This window comes from Aulonocara sp. 'chitande type north' Nkhata Bay, linkage group LG23 (genome assembly GCF_057382095.1).
Source record: "Aulonocara sp. 'chitande type north' Nkhata Bay isolate Kocher_YH1m ecotype deep benthic linkage group LG23, A_spYH_male_GT1.1, whole genome shotgun sequence".
In the NCBI taxonomy this organism is placed as follows: Eukaryota; Metazoa; Chordata; class Actinopteri; order Cichliformes; family Cichlidae; genus Aulonocara; species Aulonocara sp. 'chitande type north' Nkhata Bay.
The window spans coordinates 39,422,898-39,449,870 of NC_141365.1; the positions used below are offsets into that span (position 1 = coordinate 39,422,898).

At 41.5% G+C, this 26,973-nt stretch overlaps 1 protein-coding gene across 3 annotated transcripts; it reads left to right on the forward strand.

The window, feature by feature from the left end:
• Positions 1-693: 693 nt before the first annotated feature.
• Positions 694-13,316, forward strand: LOC147302394 (MSL complex subunit 3-like). 3 transcript variants are annotated; one of them, XM_086283021.1, is made up of 14 exons: positions 694-831; positions 3,446-3,528; positions 3,639-3,734; positions 3,934-4,028; positions 4,113-4,210; positions 4,433-4,561; positions 4,793-4,950; positions 6,631-6,789; positions 6,893-7,128; positions 7,216-7,305; positions 8,730-8,839; positions 9,015-9,114; positions 9,200-9,284; positions 12,067-13,316. In XM_086283021.1, coding segments are annotated over exons 3-14 (1,362 nt in total). In that variant the 5' UTR covers positions 694-831; positions 3,446-3,528; positions 3,639-3,732; the 3' UTR covers positions 12,167-13,316. The 3 variants fall into 3 exon arrangements, with proteins under 3 accessions (XP_086139147.1, XP_086139146.1, XP_086139149.1); XM_086283020.1 differs by lacking the exon at positions 694-831 and adding an exon at positions 1,387-1,657; XM_086283023.1 differs by lacking the exon at positions 694-831 and adding an exon at positions 1,864-2,248.
• The last annotated feature ends 13,657 nt before the right edge of the window (positions 13,317-26,973 follow it).

Below are 26,973 nucleotides of genomic sequence, written 5' to 3' on the forward strand. Positions count from 1 at the left end.
GTGCATACGTTCAGATTCAAGCATTCACACTGCAGTTTCTTCAGAAAATGCACTTTCTAGTTTGTACTTAAAAGTACATTTAACCTTAGCAAATTGTCCATAATATAGCTGTGCTTTTTATATGCTACGTGGTTTTAGTCTGTTCAGAACTTAATTAATACATGGATGGCTTTCATCTTTGAGATCTCATCCGTGGGATTTTTTTCATAATGAAAAATCCTACTTTCTCTCCGTGCCCTCGAGCATGGGTGCGGGACTTAGCCTCAACTCAATTAGTTCAAACCAATGACATTTTTTGTATTGGACCAATACCAAGTAACTATAGGGCCAATGTTGCATACCAATACCAAAGCAATATTAATACTTTTAACATGTAAAGGTAGGTTATGTAGGGGAAAGCAGTGCATCATTATTTATGAGATGATCGAAATTAATTTGTAAATTCTGAACACTAAATCACTGTATGTTTTTACTTTTCACAATAATAGGTTAATATAATAAAACACACCTTTTACCTTTTCAAGTAGTTGGACACTGTTTTTTTACAACAAAAACCCCCAACATTTATTTCATATAATTCAGTGGGCCACATACTGAACTTAGCAGATAGAAACAAAGTATTGAGTTGCGCTAGCATCGATCTGATATCAGTACCAGCCTCGAGATCCGATGCTATTTGGATCCGCCCACACCTGCTTGTCCACACCTGGATTAATGGGAGACAGCTCAGGTCGAGTTCAGGTGTTTTCGTTTGGATTTCTACAGCATGTGTATCTTATGTGTAGCATTTTTAGTTCCTGAAGTCGATTGTACATTGGAGGAATTATTCAAGTGAGTGATATTTGTTTCAGGTATTGCCTTTGTTTTTCATTTGCTTTAAAGCCTCCCAATCATGTGTATCAGTCAGCTGAGTGGGCACCCTATAAAAAGGCATTTAAGTTAATACATTGTACCCTATTTCCTTAAACTGCTGTGCTAATCCTGAAGCTTTCTGAGGGATGCAGCTACAACAACGCCATTCTTTTACACTAACAAAGTCCGTTTCGTTGGGATTTTTTTTTTAAAGTTCAAATACTGACATCTTCTGGTGAATCTTTGAAACTACACCATCTGTACGGTGTCCCCGAAAGCTCATTTCAAAAGCTCATTGCGCTTTTAAATGCTGCCTTCACTGTGATTGTAGTTACAAGGCTGCGGCAATTCACGTGCAAGAGCCATAGTTTCCAGCTTCAGTTTGTAATGAAAGTACGTGGAGGGGGGTTTATAAATGCATTTGACTCGCCGCCTCTGCACTTGTTATCCACAAGTAACCACAAGTAAGCGCGTGACCCACAGTGGTCCCGCGCTGTGTCGACTAGAGAAATTACGAGCGGTCCTTGAAAGCAGCCAGAGCATCAGCAGCAGTAAGACTAGCAGCATCTCATCCCACAACAGCGCCATCCTTCCACAGTGTGTTTTGGTGGAAGAGCCTTCACAGGGAAGAGTCTGGCAACGAAAGGGTTAAGGGGTTTACAGGGTTCAGATCGATGCCTCCTCTCCCACACGTCGCCATGAACAAATGAATTCGCGGGGAATTAAATATCAATTTCACAAAGGAGAGCGAGTCCTGTGCTTCGAACCCGACCCCACCAAGGCTAAAGTGTTGTATGACGCTAAGGTAAATGTTTTGCGCAGAAAGATGCAGACTGGTCGGATTTTCGACTTTGTATAAACGTGTAATTCATTCTAAGGGGGAAGCAGCGTTGATTCTTTAAGGTGTGGGGCTCTAAATGTAGCTTGGGATGGCTGCTTAGGCCACAGGAAAATACGCTTGCACAAATAACGCCCAGGCTAGGTTCTCTTGATGTTTTTCGAGTGGTTTCCGGGTGTGTTTGATTAGCTGTGTGTCGCTCGCGGGTCACAATTTAGAAAAAAAAAAGTCAACACAACCTTGACGTTTTGTAATGTTACCGGTTTGTTTGTGTGGAGGAGGCTGCTGAAAGGGGAATTTCACATGAAAATTCTGTTGCAGTCAGTTAGCATTAGAAGCATCTTTAAACAGCAGTAAGGGAGTTATTACCCGGGCGGCTTGCCGTGCAAAGCAGATTAATGTCAACACACCAACCAACAAGCGCACCACGACAGCAGGGCTGCTAACTTTGCACACACAGTTGTCTGCCTATTTCAGTTTAGTTGTTTGCTGGCTTTTTTTTTAAGCGGGCTAAAATTGTCCAGCAGACTGGTGGCTATTCTGCTGCCTGACTAGCTGGTAAGCTAACGCTCCAAGAAAGCTACAGTCTTTACTCCACTCTAGCATGGCTGTTGCTAACCTGCGCTAGCTAGTGGTTAGCATAAACACTTATTTGCAGTTGTCTTAGTATATTATATTAAATGATCATTCTTAGTGTCAGAATGTAGCTGATTTACGTGGATATTTTTTTTATCCTGATAAACCTTTAAGTATTTAGCTTTAGTTATAAGTTGGGTAATTACTGTTTTATTATGAGAGGTTCAAGGGTAAAGGGTTTATCTACACTTGTTTGTACTTTCTATGGTCTAATCCTTTCATAGCTTTATGATTGATACTGATTGCATTAACATCAAGATTTTGCTGAGTCTAGATGTTGCAAGTGTCAAATTCTGATTTGCAAAGTAATAACAGTCAGAGTAACAAGTGCAAGAGATTTTTTTTAAATTATAATAGACTGAGTATTACACATAACTTAGCTTCATATGCAGGTAATAACTAAGCAAATGGAGTTTTTGCATCATGTCTTGGGGTGTGATAGTATTCTCATATATTGCGTGGCGGTATCTGGTGTGCCTGTATCGCTACAATATCAATATTTTGTTAAATAAATTAAAATACCCTGGGAAAAGAACAAGAGTACACCACCATCCGGTTATGTTGTTAGCCATGATATTGGGTGAGCCAATTTAATGTAAGTTAACAAACAAAACGACCAACACTGGACACACTTTGCTTGCTCTGAATTAGGAGGTAGCTTTGTCAAGCTAACGGCTCAGTCACACAAGTAAAACTAAGACAGAAATCTCTTTACAGCTATAATAATAGTGGTTTCTGATGATTGTATTGTATTTTTTTACATTCTGCAAGCGCAACTTATGGTGACTAAATGGTTGCTCAGAGCTTGAGGATGTTGTGCTCGGGGCCACTTTTGATCTGAAGGTCGCCTGAATGCCAATGCCGTGCCACCTGCAGACCACAACAATGTACACTGTGCTTGCCACAAATAAGTGATACAAAATCTCTTTGTTGGTCTGCTAGTTATGCTAATATGCAAATTCCTTATTTTTCTTCTTGTACTTGAACCCTTTATTGATTATTGACCCTTTATTAAAACTGGAAATGAATGATTACCCCAGAAAATGGTGGTGTTGGGTACTTGCTAAGATATGAATAGATGTTTAGCAGGACTGCGCTAACTGTGTGTTCATGTTGCAGGTCCTTGATGTCTTGATAGGTACAGATGAACATGGAAGACGAATCCCGAAGTACCTGATTCATTTCAATGGTTGGAACAGAAGGTAAAATTCTCCTTTCATCAGCTTTTGTATGAAGCAGTAATGTAGCACTGCTGTCAAGGCCACACACTTTTAATTATTGATATATTTTGCATATATGGCTGTTTTTGTAGCTGGGATCGTTGGGCCGCAGAGGATCATGTCCTAAGGGACACCGAGGAAAACCGAAAATTACAACGTAAACTGGCTCGCAAAGCTCTAGGTCGCATGTAAGTTCACGTTCTAATCGTCTACTGATGATGATCAGCAATTACATGATGATGAAGTTCTGAAAAATTTTGATTTAAAAAGTCCAGTGTGGTGTATTTCATTTCATTGCCTGCAAGTTTTGGATTTGACCTTTTGGAATGTCTGTCTGTAGAAAAGTCTGAGACAGTTTTTTTTTTTCTTTTTGTTTCTCGGTGATAGGAAGAGAAAGGGATGGGTAAAGAGGCGCCGTCGTCAGTCTGGTACTAAATCTTCTCTGAAGACTCTCCCAAAGGAGGACGACAGCGATGACGCGTGTGAGAAATCTCTCTGCATCTCTTTGTCTTTTGCTCCCCGTCTCCCTCAGCAATCAAGTTAAGCCCCACGTGTTCTTTCTCCAGGCTTAATTTCAACTTCGGAAAGCAGCGACGGGGACGATTCTGACCCCGAGTCTTCAAATAGCGGGGACAGCACCTTCTCTGAGGACATCAACAAAATGGTAAAAGTTGATCGGCACAGGTTCAAGGGCATGTAGATCACTAGTTGCATTGCAGGCCTTTAGATAACATCACTGTCAGGCTTAACTTGAAGTAAATGACCTTGATATGTGTAATATGTGGCTGATAAATTCAACTGTGGTTGTGGGAGGGATTTCTGGCCACGGAAAATCTACGCGATTGTTTTTATTGATCCTCCATTTGTACATTTGTTTTTGTATCAGAGGGTTGAGGCAGACGTGAATGTCAAGAGGGAATATGAGGAGAAGGTCATTCATGTTGACATCAACATCCCCGATGTTCTGAAGAAGAAACTGGAAGATGACTGCTTCTACATCAACAAGAGGAAGAAGGTGCGGGCAGCAGATCCTGGGCACACACCGCTTTCTAAAGCCTATATACAAAATATCAACAGCTCATTGGTTGTTTTTGTTCTACAAATCCATCATAATTTAGCTTGGCAGCTAAAGGACGGGTGGGCACGACTCAAAGATTTCTGACACTGGTTTGTGTTTGGAAAGAATTGTAGGATATGGAACTGAAGCGTGTCAGTATTTAACCTCGTGTTGTTTTACCTCTCTCAGCTCGTGATGGTTCCCTGTCAGACAAACGTTGTGCACATCCTGGAGTCCTACGTCAAGCACTTTGCGATCAACAAAGCGTTCATGGCCAACGAGCGGTACAGGCGTCAGCAGAGCACCACGCAGAGCGGCAGTCCACAGCCAATCCCTCCAGAGAAAAGGTTAGTATTGATGTTCTTTAAACAGGAGGGGAAAAAAGGCGATCCAAGCACGCAAACCACTTAGTCTTCATTTCCAAGTGTCCAATAGAAAATGGTTAATGGGAATTAAAACTGAAACATGCTCTAATACATACAAATTTGTCCACTCAGTGGCCACTTTATTAGGTACATATTTGATCCCCTTTTGCCTTCAGCGCTGCCTTAATTCGTCATGTAAAGATGGCATTTGGTTCTTGTTGATATGATGGCGTCACAGAGATGCTGCAGATTTGACCTTCTGAAAGTCATGGCAGAAATGGAGACTTGGATCAGACAGTAATCAATTCAATTTTATTTATATAGCGCCAACTCACAATAACAGTCGCTTCAAGACGCTTTATATTGTACAGTAGATCGTACAATCATAGATACAGAGAAAAACCCAACAGTCATATGACCCCCTATGAGCAAGCACTTTGGAAACAGTGGGAAGGAAAAACTCCCTTTTAACAGGAAGAAACCTCCGGCAGAACCAGGCTCAGGGAGGGGTGGCCATCTGCTGCAACCGGTTGGGGTGAGAGAAGGAAGACAGGATAAAGACATGCTGTGGAAGAGAGACAGAGGTTAATAACAGATATGATTTAATGCAGAGAGGTCTATTAACACACAGTGAGTGAGAAAGGTGACTGAAAAAGAAAAACTCAATGCATCATGGGAATCCCCCAGCAGCCTACGTCTATTGCAGCATAACTAAGGGAGGATTCAGGGTCACCTGGTCCAGCCCTAACTATATGCTTCAGCTAAAAGGAAAGTTTTAAGCCTAATCTTGAAAGTAGAGATAGTGTCTGTCTCCTGAATCCAAACTGGAAGCTGGTTCCACAGAAGAGGGGCCTGAAAACTGAAGGCTCTCCCTCCCATTCTACTTTTAAATACTCTAGGAACAACAAGTAGGCCTGCAGAGCGAGAGCGAAGTGCTCTAATAGGGTGATATGGTACTACAAGGTCATTAAGATAAGATGGGGCCTGATTATTTAAGACCTTGTATGTGAGGAGCAGGATTTTGAATTCAATTCTGAATTTAACAGGAAGCCAATGAAGGGAAGCCAAAACAGCAGAAATATGCTCTCTCTTTCTAGTCCCTGTCAGGACTCTTGCTGCAGCATTTTGGATTAGCTGAAGGCTTTTCAGCGAGTTTTTAGGACTTCCTGATAATAATGAATTGCAGTAGTCCAGCCTGGAAGTAATAAATGCATGAACTAGTTTTTCAGCGTCACTCTGAGACAGGATATTTGTAACTTTAGAGATGTTGTGCAAGTGGAAGAACGCAGTCTTACATATTTGTTTAATATGTGCATTGAAGGACATCCCCCTCCCCCAACCAGATTTGGTGAGCCCTTCCAAACGTTAGCCTCAATTTTTTTCTTAGCTGACAGGAGTGGCACCAGGTGTGGTCCTCTGGACATGCAACATGTTAAAAATTGAAGTGGATGAGCTACAGAAGCAGAGATGCTCTTCTTTGCACCTTGGTTGCAATGAGTGGTTATTTGTCTTTTCTTCTGACCGTTCTCTGTAAACCACAGTAACATTTATCTTGTTGAAATTATACTGAAACAGGGCACTCGAATAGCTTCCCTTCACTGGGGCCTGTATAATCAACGCACACTTGTTACATCTCTTATTCCTTCCTGTTTTTTAATAAAGTGAGGAGCTGTGTAAGGAAATGGTCGACGGCCTGAGGATTACGTTTGACTTCACCTTACCCATGATCCTTCTCTACCCCTGTGAGCAAGCCCAGTTTAAGAAGGTCAGCTCCTCGAGGCTCTTCCTGGCCATGAATGAAAGCTCCCCCTGCTCAAGCAAGTAAGTGTGCTGCGATGAATCCCTTGTGCCGCATCAGAAAGCACTGCGTTCAACTGCTGTGCTGTTTATTTTATTTTTTATGCATTTGCCTTTGCTTCCAAAGCACCCAAAGAGAACGCAGTCCAAGCCCACTGGGGCACAACCCGCCTACCCCTCAGTCCACAGACAGCCAGCCAGCCCTAAGTGACATCTCTACTACCACCCCCACCACTCCAGCCCCAACCCCAAAGCGCCGGCGCCACCCCGATATGGACTGCATTTCCTACCAGTCGCAATCACTGAGGCGCTCTACCAGGAACACGTCCGGAGGTGACCGTCCAGCTGAGGGAAGCAGCGGCGGTAATGAGTTTAAGTTCCTCCTGGATTTGATGTAGCTTTGTGTTTACACAAACTCAACTTAGAAATGCAACATATGTCATGATATAGGTGGAGGCAGCGCCACGGCGTCACCGCAGCTCAAACGGCGAGTGGTCGACACCTCATCGCAGCCCAAGTTCTTCCTTAACCTTGACAAAAGTAAGCTCCGCGTCTCTGAAAGTACTCTGTGTGATTGTAAGTTTGTGAAAATCACTATCATGTCGTAGCTGCAAACCTCTTTGAAACCCTACAGCGTAACCTGACGTGCACCTCCCCAAAATTCCCTGCAAGTCTAAATCAAATTTGACTCATGATTTAACTCATTAGAATCCTTAATTTGTCCACATAAGTAGACAAATCAGAACGGAATCAACTTTTGGAGATTTACTTTCCTGGATGATTGAGAATGCTTCAAGACAGAAGTAGATAAGTATTCACCTGGTTCTTCGTTCTGCTTTTAAACTTTCTGAAGCAGGTTTTATGTGTAAAATGGCAATAGTAGCAACTCTCTGCTAAACGATTGCTCTACTAGGCTTGTATTGTCACAGGTCACGGCATGCTCAAGTACCAAGGAATGAGACCAAGCATTTATCTGTAACCGTATTCTTTGATCTAGTCGCCTGTGCAGATAAAACCTCCCCAAAATTGACAAACACAGCTGCCGTCAAGAAATTTAAAAGCTGTAATTCTAAACAAAATGAAAACCAACAAGAAGAGTTTGCAAGAGTAGAATGAGAGGTTTCGGCTCTCGGGCTCCTGTGGAAGCAGCTCCCAGTTGGGTTCAACAGCTCGCTCATAAGGGATCGTTGGTGTTCTCTATCAAATTTGGTGTAGTTTGGAAACTTTGTCTTTCCCTCAGAGATGCAGATTCATTTATTTTTATGTTCTTAGGGGAATGTTTGCATAATTACACTCACTTCCAGAAGGGGGAGACATGAGCTCCTCACTGCAGGCTTTATTGTAGCCATGTTTCCTGATTGGGTGAAGATCAGAATAACGCACTTCCTGTAAACGCACAGTGATTGTGTTTGAGTGCTAACTTTGATTTTGTAGTAAGCAGTTTAGCCCAGTAGGTGGTGTTATCTCACTTCTGTCCTCCCACATTCTTCCCCTCTTCAAAGTCAGCGAGCTGCTCTCTGCCAATAAAGTTATTACAGTGAACTCAAGTTAAATGTAAAGAAACATTTTAGTTAACAAAATGAAAATAAAAAACAACTATTTTGTGAACTTTACATTTTATTTTAGTTCGTTTTTAATGATTTTATTATTATTCCTAAATCGTACCTCTGACACACACCGTAATAATTAAAGACTAAAACTAGCAGTGAAATTAATTAAAAACTAAACATTTTCAAACTAAGCTGTAATAAGAAAATCCACACTGGAAACTAACTGAAACTAAACTGAATTTAACAGGTCCAAATGAAATGAAAACAATAACTAAGCTCTAACAGTTTGAATCGTTTCCTTTGAATGTTTTTGTTGATCATCGATAGCGTGCTGTGAAAATGTGAATAATTAACAGAATCAGCTGATCTGTCTTTCTGGCAGTGATCTTTCCTTTTATTTTCCCCGTCCCGCAGAGACTCCAGTGCACAGCGGCTCCTCTTCCCCGTTGCCTTTGACCCCGAGCAAAGAGCGCAGCGGCCCTTTCTACGGCCTGGAGAGCCGCAGAAACAACGAGCTCAATGAGGTGATGAAACTGTGTGATTATCTGGAATGTGGGAATTGCTCAAAGGCACTAGGATCATTTTATGTATTGTAATGTGCTGCTGTAGATTTGTATACACCACCCAGTTGACAGGAGGTTGAAACATTGCACTCACAACTCCACTAAACTGTGCTGTTCTGTTTGCTCTGCCCAGCAGGTTTTGAGTTGGAAGCTGACTCCTGATAACTACCCTCTGAATGACCAGCCTCCTCCGCCATCCTACCTGTATGGGTCACAGCACCTTTTGCGACTCTTCGGTCAGTTTCAGTCCAGACACGGTTTATGCTACTAGCCTTTTCCCCACACTGAAACACTCCCATAATCCCTGTTTTTGGCTTTTAGTGAAGCTTCCTGAAATCCTGGGAAAAATGCAGCTGCCTGAGAGGAGTCTCCGAGCCCTGATTAAACATCTGGAACAGTTCCTCAGGTAATCGGTTGTTAGTTAGGAGACTTAGATCAGCAAACCTGATTCACGCTCATTTCTGCTTGGTTCACAAAAGCAAGAGTTTAAAAGGATGGACAAATCACTAGTACGCCCAAAATAACTGAGAATCACGAGAACAAAAAGGAAAAGGAGGAGCAAGTAAATGAGAACATGGAGGGGAAAGCTGGAGTGAGAGGGAGCACGTGCTGGAGGGAGGGAGATGAGTGGGCGTTACACAAGCGCGGGAGTCTAATCTTTAAATCCTCCCGAGTGATCTTCAATTCAGCTGCTCCCAAACCTGAGGGGATTTAGGTCCTCTGGTTCTGTAATCAAACGCATGCAGTGCCGCCTTCTGCCATCAAGCAGCGCTGTGGAGCCAGTGAGCAGAGCTCGGCATGGAGCGGGAACAGATCTCTGCTCTGAGAGCCGGCGTTGCCTCTTTCATCACCTAAGTGGTAAGTGTTTATAAATGGATGTCATTAAAGGGTCGTCAGGGAGACGGTCAGTTTGTCAGGACAAGGTGAGGAGAGGGGGGCGTGCAGCAGGAAAGGATGGGATGCATCACTTTTTTTGTTGGTTTTTGTTTTTGTTTGTGCCCCTTTTCTTGTCTCAAACATCATTGTCATAGTGTGACTATTACACTATTACCTCAAACATTAGCAGTGCCTCTTGGCAAGGCTATCCCATCAGCAGTGGGGTAAACATGTGCAGAAGGTTCTCTTAATTCACTCGACTGCTGATCGCTTCTTTCTTTTTCTGAAGGATCATCGTTGTGTTAAAGGGCACGGAGCTGTTCCAGGATCAGTGTTGCTCTCTGATGTTTCCTTCATGTCTAATTAATATGTTCACCATGTTGCAGTTAGTGAGACCCTGAACACAAACTAACATAGTGGAATATTTTTTTTCTTCTTCTGTTTTTATCTGTAATCAGCCTTGTGGCAGATTGTGCCGAGCGGGCAAAAACTGATTGATGTCGCAGGGACTGATGTGCATTGCATTCTGGGATTTGGCCACAGTTGATCTCTCACTCTCTCTTTCTCCGCTAGTGCGAATACGATTAAGTGTGGGGCGCACGTGTGGGGCACGTCATGGCATATGTACCTGTGTCGTTTCTGATCCAGCGCCAACGATGACAAGGAGGCCTAAATTTCTGGCACAAAAGAGGCCCCACACTTTTCAGAGCAACAAATAGCTGCTTTTTAATACTGATTTTATTCTTTTTATTTAAAGTTTTTAAGACAAAAGAGTCTTTGATTGCTTGTCACGCTTTCCCATCAATGTCCCATTAGTTTGTTTGTTGTTTCTTAAGTTCTGCTCTGATGAGGATAATTTGTTTGCATTGAGATTAGGAAGGCCGGTGGAGCTAAGATGAGATGGCAAGATTTAGAGGATTTGGCCGAGTGGCGGATACTAAGAAGATTCCAGATTAGTTTTCCCCGCTACTGATTAGATGGGAGGGTGGGGTGGGGGTGGGGGGATTTTTCACTCTTTCCCTCTCTGGCTGTCCGTCAGTCGTCTTCTTGGTCTTTCTGTCACATTGATTGGTTATAGGGATTGATTGGTGGGGTGTGGGCTTTGTCTCCAAAATGTCCACTCCAAGCTGAGGGCAGAAGGCGACAGAGTGTAGGATTTATGTGCAACACAGCCAGGGATATCTAGGAAAACACAGGCTGATGTCAGCTAAGACTAGGGGTGGGTTTAAAAAATCGATTTTCTGATTCAAATCTATTTTAGCTTGAATAAAGCGATATCAATTCATTAAATCCTGAATGGATTTTTAAATGTATTTTGCTAGAAAAATGCCAGAATCTCAGGTTAAAGCTCACAAAACTATTTCACCAACAACCAAACAGCTAAAACTGCAAATGAGAGCAGGTAAATTGATTTCTCACAAAGACGTAAACACAAAGTGTGGATCGTTCACCCGACGACACGTACATGCCATCGGGGCTGAAAGCCGACATCTCAGATTCTGATGCTGCAGGTTTTGTCACTCTGATTAAAATTCACTGAACTAGCAACAAAAGAAGATCCAAACTACGCTTCACGTTTGATAAACATTGTCATTAATTCCCTCTTACTTTCGCTGTTTTGCTTCCACCACGATAAAATCACACTTCCTGCGCAGCTCTCACTCTCTGTGTACTTCAAGAACAGTTTCCCATCTAAAATCTCTGTTTTCTGCATTATATGCTTGCTTATTGTACACCAGTCTACCTTTGTGTACAGCGCTGTTGGCCGCGGTTTTGTTTTGTCTTTTCAAAAATGACTTCCGACAAAGTCTCATTTCTGCTGTTCAATATTGAGGAAATGTAGACTTTTTAAATATCAAAACGGTTAGCTGTGTATATATTAAAACCTGTGCTCTGCTTCACTTCAGCAGCATCAGGTGATGTTGATTCATGGTTTTCTTCAGTTTGTGATCTACTGCAGAATATTTCTAAGGTTATCTGCTATAAAAATATTTTATCCTCAGTTACTTTGACACAAAGGCACATGCTATGATGCTTACACCTCTGAACTCTCACAAGTGTCAGCTTTGTTTTTATACATATAAAAATATGGATATGTACTGATAAATGATCAGAATTATAATATTTCTGACTGAGTCAAAATTTGGACCTTGTAAATCAGAATTGAATCGATTATAGAAATCAGTGACTATACTAAGCCCTAGCCAACACCATCCTTGCACTGTTGTCGTGTAAGCCTGTCATGTCATCTTCATCTGAAAAAAATGGCTCATTCTGAGTATTTATTTGTTCTCCTTTTTGCTCTTTTTCAGGTTTCTGGCCGAGTTCCATGAGGATTTTTTTCCAGAGTCTGCATACGTGTCGGCATCTGAGGCTCACTACAGCATGAAACAACCGAGGCCGGTTTACTGAAGGAGACATGGGTCGCCCACTTCTTCCTTTGCTCGTCTCTTCCCTGACCTCTAACCACCCCCCTCAGCTTGTCTAGCGCTGACCTGTCTGAGCTCGTGTTTACTGGACTAAATGTCAGCTTTCTCTGGATTTCCGATTTCTTCGCCTCTGGCCCAACATTAGCTTTCTGGGTGTTGTACTGTGGAACATTTGCTTCTACTGTCCCCACTAACCCTCGCCTATGCTCTGTGTGTGGCAATGTCACGTGCGCGAGGCCACGCCTGTGCCGCTTTGCTGTGGTTCATGTCGAGGGCAGCTTTCTGTAACCCTTGGTAAGACTGAAATCTTAGAAAACTGCTAACCATCAAAGCCTCGCTTTCTTCACTCTAGTTCAGAGCTGCGACCACATTGCGGTGCTCTGCTTGTCTGCCTTCCCGATGAACCCATTTGGGATACTCGCAAGGGCTTTGTATGCAGATTTGCTTGTTTTTTTTGTTTGTTTGTTTTTTGTCTTTAAGCTTAGCCCCGTCCTATTTGTGGCAACGCTGCCACCAAGCTTCTGTATACAGTTTCCCTGAGGCTGCATTAGGACTCTCTCTCCCTGTCCTCAATGTTTTCCTGCTTTCACTGAGCTGATCAAATTCACAGACTGTTCAAGAACTTTGATTCAGGACTGATTTCTTTAGGTTCTTGACAGTTTTATGGTCTGTTCAGTGTCCTGAGGTCTGCTTTCCTGCTTTGTTTTGCATGTCTGATAACTGTCAGTCATCTGATTTTTATCGTTTCTTCCCTCCTGTCAGTAAGAATCGGGTGCAATTTGTCCTAAAGCTCATCTTCAGTTAACGGGTAGTCTTAATGCACAGTTCTTCTAGACCCTGAAGCTTTTTTTGGACCAGTTCAGTTTTGAATTTTATGTACAAATGTACAATTTTTAATGCAGCAAAAGAAACGACGTGCTTTACTCGTGAAATTGTGAACATGTAAATAAATGCTAAACGCCTGTTCATCAGCATGTTATATTTCTTTGTACACCACTGGCTCACTCCAATAATACCTCAGTTTGTTTTGGCCGCACACGCTATGTACAGGATGTCTGAATTTTTCTGTTTCATTTGAGCGCTTTTGTTTCCTTCCAGCTCTGTTCATAGTTCAAATAAAGACGTTTTCTGAAGGCTTGCAGCTTATTTACATAAGCGCGAGGCAGCGAGACGACTTGGTGCCCCTGCCAGTTTTGTGTATGCGCTTCTTGCACCTTGGTGCCTTTTTCACTATAAGATGAATTAGCAGGAAGCATGCGAGTGGATTGTGATGGAGCACTTTAAATTTGGACACAGACAGGAGAATTTTATCAGCTGCCTCGACCTTGCTTGTCAGCACGCAGCAGATGATTTAAAATTGAGGCGGTGGAAGTTGCTGCCACAGCTTGACATTTTGATTCCGCCGTCTTTGTCAACAGGACTCTTCTGTCTCGCAGCAACTTAAAAGCGACCCTTATTGAAACTCCTGGTGCTCGTTTATACTGTTTAAGTGGCACCACCGGCAGTCATCCAAGGTGATAAAATGACTGAGAGAATAAAATGACTACAGTAGCGGGAAGATATGTTTAACTGATGGTGTACGATACTGCCACAGCCAGCTGGACTGTTGGTCCGATCGATGTCTGCTGAATGTGGATGAGGCTCTGAGTGCTCGTCTCAAGAGGTGGCCATGTTTTTGGCACTTATTTAGATCGGGTTCTGAAACAGCACTTGATTTAATGTGTAGGGAAAAGTTGGAAATACTTGTCATAGTGAAGTCAGGAATGTCACCACATCATTCAGTGGATTTTAGGAATGAGGTCAGAAGACTGTAGTCCGCAAGGCTTTTTGTCTTGGGATTGGAGTGAGCTTACAGGGGCCACTGTGTCTGTAAGAGCAGAAAAATTCCCATCAAGCCATTTTTTTTCTGCTTGTCAAATTCAGGATCACATCTGGGCTCTCACAGGGAGGAGATACAGGCGGGATGCACCCTGGAGGTAGCTGAAGGGTCTACTTCAACGGGGATGCGTGGGTTAGTAAGCCATGCCAAACCGAAAGGGGTTTTTTTTTGTGTTACAAAACCAAACGAAGTCGCCGTGGTAACTTATCCTGAACACGTAACTTGCTCCTAGTTAGGAGCAAGTGAAAGATTGTAAATATAATGAAAACCTTGTGCTTCTACCTAGTCTGTTTTAAGTCCTGTGAATCTACACATTACACCCCTGTTGTGCTAATGTGCTTTTTTTTATGTGCCTTATCAACATCACAAATGTCAGATTGTTGCTGGAATTTACATTCAGCTTGGGATAATTGTTTTTTTTTTTTTTTTTATCTGCCCTTCCACTGCTGATATTGAACATGGATTAGAAAACTGGTCGGGCTATTTATCACCAACAGCTGCTCAATCAATTAAAACAACAGACATATAATTTAAACATTTCAGTTTGCTTTAGTTTATCAGTGGATCAATGTCAACATTTCCTTTAGTCACCATTAATGTTTCAGAGCTGTAATCTGCAGCACAGGGAGTGCATTCACTGTTACAAAAACTAATCAAAATGTGTTTTTGTAACACTAATGTTTGAAGAAGCAGCAGCATGTTAGCACTTTACTGGTATGTATGTATATTCTTTATAAACTTGGCACAAAAAGGAACACAAGCTTTAAGTTGCACTGTGGCACGAGCCAAAGCAGATCAGTCAAACACGGCATGCTTGTAGACACCAACTGACCGCTAAAAGAGTCAATAGCAGAATACGCTGTTTGACAGAAGAGTGCTCAACTCTGCTGCTCAACCCACAAATCCATTTTTTTTCTCACAAATGTGGAATTCCTATTAAAGTAATTATTACATGAATAAGTGAAGTCAAAGTTGTATTGCTCTGGACCAACCAACACAACTCCAGTTTCTCTCTGATAATCAGTTTGATTACATTCTTGCAACATTATGGGGATAAAACTTTGAGGTGGATCTAATGCCAGCTAACAAAGGCTAACAGAGGCAAAAAACACACCGCATACTGAGAGAATAGCAAGACATCCTGAACAAGTCACCTCAGTATCGCTGTCATCAAACAGAAGTGTGACTCATAACAGACTTCCTTCGCAAAGGAAAGGACATTAGCGGCTTCTCCACCGGCATTTTGACAGCTGAGGTAAACACCGGACTGACAGCCTACACTTTTCAAAGATGGCTAAAAGAGACTAAAACATGTTTGTCCTACACTGGCCACCATAGCTAAGATTATGCACTCAAACTAGGAGGAGTAAGAAAACAGAATTAAGTTGACTGTCATACATCAGAAAAATGAGGTCTGGCAACTCTTGTTCTCTGGAAATTGTTAGCAAGTGTTGATGTCTTTGCTGAACCCACACAATCAATGGATGTAGCTGATAATTTGCCTTTCTTTATAGGAATAAGAGTGGTATTGATCCTTTCTTCTTTATCTCATACAAAGAAAATTGTTTCCTCTGTAATTGTTTTTGCTGTTATAAAGCAGAATATTAACATATTATTATTTAGACAAGTGAAAACACAAGCCTTATTTATTCTAATCTAAAGCTTTAGATGTCTTTCTGATGAAAAAGTTTTATACATACATCATTTTTAGACTATTATTGTTATATAGATCTTTAGAAAACTGACAGTGTATATGCTTACTCAGTACTTATCCTAGAAATGCTAAATATTGGGTGATTTAGGGTTTGGCTGATACAAATGTTTTTACCAGGCAAGTTTCTTCTTCTTGTGTAATCTACAGTTGCAAAACAACACGAGAGTTAAATAAAAATGAGAATTTGTTCGTCTCTTTGATACATTACACATCTTTACTGCCTGCAGAGTTATGCTCTTTACTTCTAGTGCACCTATGGGAAACTGGCTATGCTGGCTTCCCCGTATCAGAGTTCTAATGGGTTTCAGTGGCGAACCTTAATTGTATTTGGACTGGGTCAGACTTCTTGTAATGAACCGCTTATCAGTGCAACCTGATACGGCACTCTCTGCCTGCTGCTATCACGTAGCCACAGAAGCCACCAGTTCAAGCATCTCAATTCGATTTCCCATCCATCGTTGTCTCTATCAGCTTACCACATGATTCAATTGTTAGCGGAGGAAATGGGGCATAATGAGATGTGAGCTATCACCTTGTAAGTGCTGCTGCCGGCACCTTTCACCTGAATGTGCTTCTTTTTTTCTTTTTCCTTTTTCCATTTGGAAAAGCCAGCCTCTGCTTTTCCATCCCACTCTCCTATCTCTCTATCTCACTCCTTCTTATGTCCCCAAGTTTCTTTTCTTCACTTCACATCTGTATCCTCGTCTCGTTTGTCTAATGTTCGCTTTGACAAGTCTTTTGACTTTCTGCTCATCTCTTCATTGACTTCAGTACTTAACTGCAGCCAGAGAGAAGACAGTGAGACGCTTTTGGCCAATAGGAGTTCGCGGAAGTATCTCTTTCTATTCTCTTATCTAATTTAGGAGAGCTTTCCACCACATTTCCACTTTTCACCCATTCCAAACCTTTGTCTTATTGACACATCATACATGATGCATACGTCTTCTCGCCAGCCGTTATCAAAGTCTTCCAGTTTTCCTCTTCATTCTCTTCTTTCTTGCTTCTCTCCATCCACCGCTTTCCATCTTCATTCTAGCGTCATGGATCTAAGGCACGCATTGAGAGGGGAGACGGTGGACATCAGCCCCTCTTTGTCCACCGTATCCTCTTGGACATCATTTGACATTAGCAGTGACATCACATCACTGAGCTCTGACCAAATCTTGACTCCAGTAACAGCTGAGAGCGGCTTCAAACCCTTCGAGGACTCGCTTCCAAAGAAGTCTTCTTCAGTCACGGCCTTGTGTAAAGTGCGAACTGTGGCGTGGAGAGAGACATCTTTTCTTGGAAACGACGAGTAAGTACTTGACTGCAGTTAATGGATCAGGCAGTTTAGTCAGGCAACAGTTAAAAATGACTGAGAGGCAATTTCATGTTAAAGCTAGAAGAGCCAATTTGAACTATTTCACTGTATTTGTCTTTGTTTAAGGAGAGTAGTGCTAATATAAGGAGATGTATATATTGTACCATAACTAGTGGAGTGATTTGTCACGTTTTTAAATATGGGACATGATGTAGGGCTGAAAAATGTTAGCAACTTTGCTTTATGACAATATCAGTACGCTAATATGTGATTTTAGCATGTTTCATCTGCATTTATATAGCTGTAGACTGTAATGGAAAGTCACGATGATGACCAAGGTTAGAACCCACGGCTTTGTTTTAGAAATGTCACACCAGACCAAAGTTGTCAACCTTGACTCGTAAACCGTTGTACCATTTCAGGCCATCACTCTGAGATACGTCATCACATTTTATTCCATCCAGTGATTTTGCAATGTCTATTTATTAGACTGAAATTAATTATACTCTTACATATGACAACTTTGATTAAAAACACAAGGTCTAATCAATGTTTTTTCCTCGAGGCCAGCAATATCAATACGTGGTTGTGTATTTTTTTCAGCTTGGGATGGGATTTCATTGACATTTTCATAAAACCATTGCACGAGTTGATTGAATGTTTAAAAAAAAAAGAGGTTTTCTTTGGTAAGGCAAGGGCCAAATAACAGTAACGACGCAGGAGAGAAGAGGCTCAGACCAATAGCACACGGTCACAAGTGTGTGTGTGTGTGTGTGTGTGAGAGTCTTTGCTTTCAGCCTACAGTGGCAATCATGAGCTGTTTCATCTGGCTTTAATCACGAGCGGTTCTATAATGGGAGTCTGATTCCCAGTAGCAGGACTGCGAGAGCAGATAAAATAAACCCTGCATTACTTCGGATAGAAACCATAAATCACCTTTTCTCCTTGAATTCTACTGAGAGTCTCTGGCAAGTAAGAAAAAACCAGGGTGTTGTGCATCAAGTGTTACTTTTCTTATTCCTTTCTTGTTTCACTTCCTTCTTTCCACTCTCCATCACTCCGCCATGCCCTGGTATATATAATTAGCCTTCCACATGCAGACAAATGTCTGAACTTACTCACTGGCTGACACTCTTGCCGTGTCTTTAAATCACCCCAAACTCCCCGCAGAGTGTTCAGTATCTTTGCATGAAGACTGATTAAACTTTGGCTGAGGAGTGTTTCTGAGCCAGCTGACAAATGTAAATGCATTCATGCTTTTGCTGTCTTTGTCAGCAGCTTGTTTTTCATCTTTCAAATCGGGTAGCTGAGCAGGAATGGCAAATGTCTATTTGACTTTATATTTTTCACAGTCAGGTGGGAAGAAATCCAAATTGGACTGTAAATCTTGTTGACAACAGTAGCTCTTTGAAATGCCCCGCTGTTCTTGAGCATATAATAAGGCAGCCGTCTGGAATTACCAGGATTTATTCGTTGATTACTTGCAATTATAGAAAAAAATGTCATCTGATTAAACTAATAGTAAACACACATTCCAGAAAAGGAGTTTATGAATGCCTGTGCCTGACAAACAATGACCATCCCAGAATCTATGTCGAGACAAAGGTTGGAATTAATAGAAGTTTGGGTTGTAAAGAAGCATTGCACAAAGAATCGCACAAAGCTGCAAACCGTTTCTAAAGAAATAGGTGCTTATCAGTGCATACATACACAGTAAGTGGGTGCTCTGCTAATATCAAAGCAACAGGACACAGTCCAGTTCGGAAAGTGGTAGGCACGGGAAGGGCGTCATAAAGGTTGACTACAAATGTTAACATTTGGTATCACCTCTGGGATAATGATGGATGGATGAGACAAAGGCTGAACCTCTTTGGCCAAAATACACAACACTATGAGAGAATAAAGGCATTTCACACCAATTATCATGGTAGGGAGAGAATCATGATTTGGGTCTGTTTTGCAACCTCTTGTAATTGTTAAGGCAAAAGTTAATTGTGTTGAGATATTTTATAAGGCATTGTCAGCCCACCTCACTCCACTGCTATGGAAATGCTGTGGTATGACCTGAAGGCGTTTTCAATCAAGACATTGACTGAACAAAAAATATTTATGAACTCAAATCATTCAGGCAGCATGGTTCTGAATTCCTGCTAATCAGCGTGTGAGTCTCCTAACAAGCTACGACGGCTGCTAGAAAAGAGCCCACTTATAATTTTCCAGCCTTCACTGAGATGGCGTTCAGTATAGATATCAAAGATGCAACATTATGTGAATCCACAGGAATTAAGAGGTAAGTAGCAGCCAGCTGCTGATGATTGTGTTATTAAACCTGAATGCTCTAGACCAACACACTCCCAAAACCTCTATTTTTACCAAAGTCTTCCATCCAAGCTGATTCACCCCAAGGTCAGACTGTGCACAAAAAAAAATGGCAAAAAACCCAAGAGTTATATCTCAGATTCTACAAGCATGATGTTAAAGTTAATGAAAAAAACTGAGCAAGTACTGCTTGTTTGATGAAAGCCTTTTCCGTCTAAAAGAACATGGTAGCATGGATTATGTTTGTAAAGTTGTATCTGAACAATTCACAAGACTTATGCAACTATGTCCTCTGGATGGACCAAAGTGGAGATGCTTACCCATAATGCACAGCACCACATTTGGTGAAAACCAAGCACAGCATATCAGCACTAACGCCTCACGCCCACTGTTAAGCACAGTGGTGGAAGGGTGAGGATTTGGGCTTTTGTTTTGTAGCCACAAGACCTGGGCACCTTGCAGTGAGTTGACTATGAACTCCTCTCTATACCAAAGTGTAACAAATGTGAGGCCATATGTATGACAGCAAAGGCCAAATTGTGTCTTGAAACAGGACAATGAGCCCAAGAATAACATCAAACAGAAAACAACTGAAATGACTGAAAAAGAAAAAACCTTATTTTTTCAACCTTATTTAAATGCTGTGGTGGGACCTTAAAAGAGTTCTGCATGAACAAATGCCTGCAAACCTCAGGCATGATGTGAGGGATTGATAAATTCATACCAAAAACTCTTATCCTTACTTTAAGTTATCGCTGCCAAAGGTGGCTCTACAACAGGGGTGGGGAACTCCAGGCCTCAATGGAGATCTCACCCTGGGCCAACACACCTGAATCAAATGATTAGTTCATTACCAGGTCTCTGGAGTGTTCAAGACATGTTGAGGGGGTCATTTAGCCATTTAAATCAGCTGTGTTTGATCAAGGACACATCTAAAACCTGCAGGACACTGGCCCCTGAGGCCTGGAGTTCCCCCACCCCTGCTCTTTTTCGTACGGTTGTACACATATTTTGTATAATAACAAATTTGACAACAAATGTAAACACTGGCCAAAAGTTTGTTTTCACCACAATACTGTCAATCACATTGGCCCATTGCTAGCTGAACATATTGATTCAGTTTAGTTCAGTTTAATTTTATTTATATAGTAGTATGGAAAGTGGGAATTAAAAATCCCTTTGAAAAGAAGGAAACTTCTGGCAGACCCAGCTTGTCATCTGATTTATGGATTGATAAAGCTGGGTATATGGCATAGCAGGGAAATGAATTTACATGAACAAATTGAAGTCTATAGACATGCATGATTCAAACTAGTGCAGTACAGTATGTTTAATACTAACGGCATGCTCTAATCTCTGTAATAAAATATTATGGTCAGCAGTATTGAGGTTTAGCAGGATAATCACAAAGAGGAGTCCACTGTCGGACAATTTAAATTTCATTGACTAATAATAATAACTTCATCATATTTTTCTTCATTTACTCTTCTTCATTTTTTTTCTGACAAAAACAAGATGATAACTACATATAAACTAATGCACAAGGACAAAAGCGATGATGGAGACTTTTGTCAGCGAATAAAATTGAGAGGGAAATATTCTGGAGAGACAAGATCCAATCAGAATTGATTAAGTTGTGCAGAAAGGGTGGAGGAAATTGGAAGTTATCCAGTCAGAAGTAATCTCCACGTGCAGTAAGGTTAGATATACACATTTGATCTGGTCCTGGAAAATGGTCCAACGAGCTCCCATGATCCCTGTTTCTCATGAAAATGTGATAAAAATGTCGACTCTTAGGAGGAAGAGAAGAGTAGACATATTGACACATTTCACAGCTGGTGTCAAGGAAAAGAAGACCCAGTAATAACACTGCTAATTCTCCTATTTATATATGAACATTAAATTCCCATGAGTCTTTGCGTTGTAGTGTTGCAAAACCTTTAAGAAATTGCTAAGATATGTTACTGAGTCCTTGTTAAGGTGTCGCTGTAGCTTTAAGCCTTTGCAGTGTTGGTCCAATTTCTGCAGTTCTGCTCCTGGTCTTTTCCTCTTGCCATAGTTTTACCTCTTCTTTTAAATTTTTTGTTTCATATTGCTGAAGAAAGATCAATCTTTTTGCTAAGCCAAGCCATTTGCCTTACTCAGCTGCTCCACAGCAATCATTCGTTTAGGTAAAGCTACTTATTCACATTGAATCGGTGGTATTTTAGCATTTAAAAAGTTACCCCAAAAATGTCATTGGCATTTTTTTAATGTAAGGTGAAGATCCTATAATAATACAGAGAAAAACCCCAAAATTAGATGATCCGAAGAGCTTTGGTGACAGTGGGAAGGAAAAACTCCCTTTTAACAGGAAGAAACCTCCAGCAGAAGCAGGCTCAGGGAGGGGCGGGGCCATCTGCCGTGACCGGTTGGGGTTGAGGGGAGGAAGTGGCTGGAAGTGACAGTAATGACAATTGCTGAAAACAATTAAGGTGAGACTTTCTAATGCACATTATTACCCTCACAATAGTATTAACATAACATAAATACAAGAATATGATTACCTTTTCTAAACATAAGCAACTGTTTCTGTGTTAATGTCTTTGCCCTCGTTCGGATTTTTTCCCGAGCAAAAGTAATAATCACATCCCCAGATGTTTAGCGAGAGCAAGAGAGAGAGGGAGGGTGAGGGGGAAAAAGGAGAGGCAGCCTGATGATAATCATAGCAGAGACGGAGAGAGCTTCAGAGATGTAAGGAAAGAAAGCAGATAAAGAGATTTTCCACTTGCCGTTGAATCACCTGACCCCATCAGCACTCTTCTGGACCCTCTGCCCTCGACTCCCAGCTTCCTCCAATCCTAATCACGTCTGTTTCTTCTCAGCTCACTTTTCTCCTTCACTTCCTTGCATCCCATCTGCTCCTCAACTTTGAACATCTTGTTTTTCTTTTCCACACCACCCCCACTGACCCTGAACATAAAGTAATTTTGCTGCAGTTCAGGTTATTGTTTTTGCTGGGACCTGCTGGGTGGCAGCCTGAGGATTAGGAGACAGTCGGGCAGAGAGCTGCAAAAAGATGGCACATTAAGCCATGAGGTAAGATATGATATAGTGTTTAGTGCCATTTCATCCTTTTATGTCTCCCGTATATATTTTTAAGAGGTGGAATGTGGTGAACCTGCGGTGCTTGTGATGGGTAAAGTATTTCTATTTTAGCCACGTATGGCACAGCACAGATATTCAAATATCGCAGTGTGTTTCCATGTCCCCATGCACTTTGCACCTCATTTCATCTGAGCAGAAGCTGGAGAATTTTGAAGAAAGTTGTTTCTATCTCTCCAGGCAAGCGCAGTGTGTGGCAAACAGACATTTTCACAGTTGGGTGGAGACACTCTGATTGGAGCCCTCCTCCTTATCTTACTGTAGCAACTGCATTTTCTACTCCTTTCAAGCTCTGTGATTTTTTTGACATAAAATGCGAGTCTGACTTTAGTGTGAGGCTGTGCTTTGCTTTGTAGGATGGTGGCAGGCTTACCTATATGTGTTAAAAATAGGGAAATATGAACATATGCAATTTATGTTTCATGTAAATTATCCAAGTAAATGGATAATTAAGCATTTAATGTGGCACTAAGCAGACCTGCTAGCAGGTCAACACTATAATAATGTCTGTCCCAATGCAATTCAAAACCAAACTTACAAACAACAACAATAATAATAATACTAATAATGGATTGCATTTATATAGCGCTTTTCTAAACACTCAAAGCGCTTTACAATTCCACGATTTATTTTCTCTCACATTCACACACTGGTGGAGGCAAGCTACAAACCACTCATAATCCTCTAGCTGCCCATAACCCTAACCCAATGTTTTTATAGAACCAGTCACCTTCCACCTCCATTATGAACACAGTACTGGTACTGGATTGTGAATTGTGTTTTGCCTTCTGAGCCATCCTGATTCAGCAAAATGCTGGAAACATTCCTTTGGGCTATACCGATATGATAGTGTTGCACAGTTTCTGCAGATTTGTTGGCTGCATAATCTCCTGTTCCACCACATCCCAAAGGTGCTCTCTCTGTTGGACTGAGATCTGATGACAGGGTAGGCCAGCTGAGTTGTTCTATAAACCATATAACTTAGTGTGTTATCCTGCTGAAAGCAACCATCAGACAATGGGTACAGTTTGGTCATAATGGGATGGACATGACTAACAACAAGGCTGTGGTGCTTCAACAATGCTCAGTTGGTACTAAGGAGCCTAAATCTCCAAAAGGTGATTCTGTTCATCTGGACGTAACGTTTTGTGGGAGAAACGTTTCGTCACTTATCCAAGTGACTTCTTCAGTCTCAGCTGACTGCAGGTTTCCCCAATCTTATAAACAGAATCAACGTTTGGAGATTTACTTACCTGGACGATTGAGCATGAATTAAGGAGCCTAAAGTGTGCTAAGAAAATATCCCCCATACCATGAACTACCATCCACCTGTTAATACAAGGATTCATGTTGTTTACACCAAATTCTAACCCTACCATTCAAATTTCACAGCAGAAATCAAGACGCATCAGACCAAATATGAATTTTTTAATCCTCTGTTGTTCAATATTGGCGAGCCTGTGCAAATTCTGCCTTCAGCTCCCTGTTCTTAGCTGGCAGGAGTGGCACCTGTTGCGGTGATCTGCTTCGGTGTTCAACGTGTTGTGCATTCATAGATGCTTTTCTGCATAACTTGGTTGTAATGAGGGGTTATTCAAGTTGTAGTTGTCTTCCTGTCAGCTCGAAGCAGTCTGGCCATTCTCCCCTGACACCAACAAGGCATTTCTGCCCAGGCATCTGCAGCTCGCTGGATATTTTCTCTTTTTTTAGCCCAATCTCTGTAAACTCCATAGACGACTGTGTAAATCAGCAGTTTCCGAAAAACTCGGAGCAGCCAGTCTGGTACCAGCAACCATGCCATGTTCTAATCTAACTTAACTTTCTTTCCCATTCTGATGCTCAGCTTGAACTTCAGACAGTTGACCATGTTTACAAGACAAGTTGCACTGAGTTGCTGCCATGTGATTGGCTAGTTGAATATTTGTGTTAATAAGCAGTTGAACTGGTGTACCTCATAAAGTGGCTGTTGACTGTGACTTGGTTATTTCTAACATGAAAGGTATCACTCAAAGTAACAAGCCCACACAATATTGTGATCATACTCTTTAAACACCATTTTATCAGCTTTCAGCTCATTGTTTTGGTATTACAGCTCACAACTCTGCTGTCCTTGTTGACCCCGACCTCGCCAAATAAACTCCATGTTAGGCACATGCTGTCTAAATGAATAAGACATTTCCATTAGAAGATCAGGGTTATGAGGAGAGTTAATTGCATTCATGGCTCAAGAGTTGGCAGTTCGTCTTGTAATCGGAAGGTTGCCGGTTTGAGCCCTGGCTCAGACAGTCTCGGTCGTTGTGTCCTTGGGCAAGACACTTCACCCGTTGCCTACTGGTGGTGGTCAGAGGGCCCAGTGGCGCCAGTGTCTGGCAGCCTTGCCTCTGTCAGTGCGCCCCAGGGTGGCTGTGGCTACAATGTAACTTGCCATCACCAGTGTGTGAATGGGTGAATGACTGAATGTAGTGTAAAGTGCTTTGGGGTCCTTAGGGACTAAGTAAAGCGCTATACAAATACAGGCCATTTACCATTCATGTACAAATGTTCAACAGCATTTTCTATCTGAATTTGTTTGTAATTGGGGCTGAAAGGAACTTGGCTGAAGGTTTAGTTTAATATACCTACCCATCTAAAACAACATATTTTAACGGTTACAAAATCTAAGCAAGAACAAAAGAAAATATGTCCCAAACAGTTCATACAGTCATTCCTGGCACGGATGTTTGTCAAATCATCGTGGTGAGTCTCTCATTTTTAATACTGGATGTAGTGAGCAGAGAGAAAATAGTTCCTATGTGAAACTGCCCTCAGCGAGATTTGCGGCTTTGTGGAGATTTTCAAATGTCATTTTCTTTTTTTCTTTTTGTTGCTTTGAGCATCACAACCTAAGTGCCATCTGGTTCCGTTGCATTTACGACAATGCTGACATTTCTCTGGGCGATATATATTTAAAACTGAGGAACTGACACCAAAACAATCTGGATGGATAAATATCATTATATACCAGAGGAATTGTGTGTGAACCTGATTTTTTGTGGACTCTTGCTTTAAAGGCTTCGCTTTCCCCATAAAAAGTTGTCTATGGTTGCCGTGGCACCATGAGTCAACCCAAAATGTAAACAAGTAGGGGACCAGACTGCGGTCCAGCCTTAATACAAAGGAAATGTGAAGAGAGAAAATGGGGATTCAGGGTAATGTGATGCAGAGATTCATTATAAATTTATTCTTTTTACAAGTTTCAATTTCCTCCTTTAATCGGGCTGTGGCAAGGACTGATGGATTTAAATCTAAGCGGGTTTTCAAATACAGAATTGATCAGACTGAGTCCTGCCATAATACAAAGGAGACATCTAATGAAACTGACTAAAAAATACAGCAGAAAGATGCGAGGCCGATTTAAAATTCAACTGCGTCCTGCCTCCATCTGGTTGGTTTGGTACTTTTTTGAACACAAGATCACAGCGCTGAGATGTCCAAATCACTCCAACAGTGCATAACATTCGAGTTTAAAATTCTGACCTTTGATTTAGTGCCCTCACTGCAGCAGCAGATGAATTTGTAAGCACGACTGGATGTGAGTTGCATACAAATCTTTTTCTTTGGTATAAAACACAAGATAAATGCCAATCGTGTACTTTTTAAAAGGTGTTTTTTTTTTTTGTCCCAGATTGATGTGTTGGTTAGTTAGTGGTGTTTTATGACTGATTGGAGAGGGCGTGATTAAATTCTTTTTAAAATGAAAAAGTAATATGGCACCCAGGACTGAGCTCTGTGTCACGTCAACTCTTCTACGACACCATGAATGAGATGTGAATGAAGAGAACTGATGACAGCTTATTACTTTTGATTCTGAATTGGGATTGTCATTATTGTATTTTTTCCAATTATTACTCCCCTAAAGACGAAATGAGATCACTCATCCTGTAATTTGCTTCATGAGTCATCTCTGAATTGCTTCTCCTTCCGCATATCTCCCTTCTTCCTTCCGTCTTCCCCTAATTTTGTCCTCTTTGCGTCTCCCGCTGCACTACCTTCCCCCGTCATCTGCTCTCCCATGACAATCCACATAATATTGCATAAAACAGAGCTCATGACAGTGAGTGGATAAAAAAGTAAAGTGCCTTTACTCAGGGGACGCTTTTCTCAGTAAACAGGCAGGGTTACATAAAGTCTACAAAGCCTCTAGATGGACAAGGCTGAGGTCTTTCGACCAGGAGATGCTTCCAGTATAATTTGTACATACATACACACCTGTATGTGTGTTTAGGGTTACTTTCATTTACTAATTAAAGGATCCTGCCATATCTGTAGTGAAAAATGCTAGCTGGCTGATATTTCATATTTCATATCAATGCAATACACTGCATAAGCAGATATTTATGTTAGGTGTAAAATTAGACCAACAGGGTCATGGCTGCATACAAATCAGTAGTG

Coding starts and splice junctions, on each gene's coding strand:
- LOC147302394 (XM_086283020.1), top strand. CDS start 1,559: ATGAATTCGCGGGGAATTAAATATCAATTTCACAAAGGAGAGCGAGTC. Junction 3,529..3,638: donor TTCAATGGTTGGAACAGAAG/GTAAAATTCTCC, acceptor CTGTTTTTGTAG/CTGGGATCGTTGGGCCGCAG. Junction 7,129..7,215: donor AGCTGAGGGAAGCAGCGGCG/GTAATGAGTTTA, acceptor GTCATGATATAG/GTGGAGGCAGCGCCACGGCG.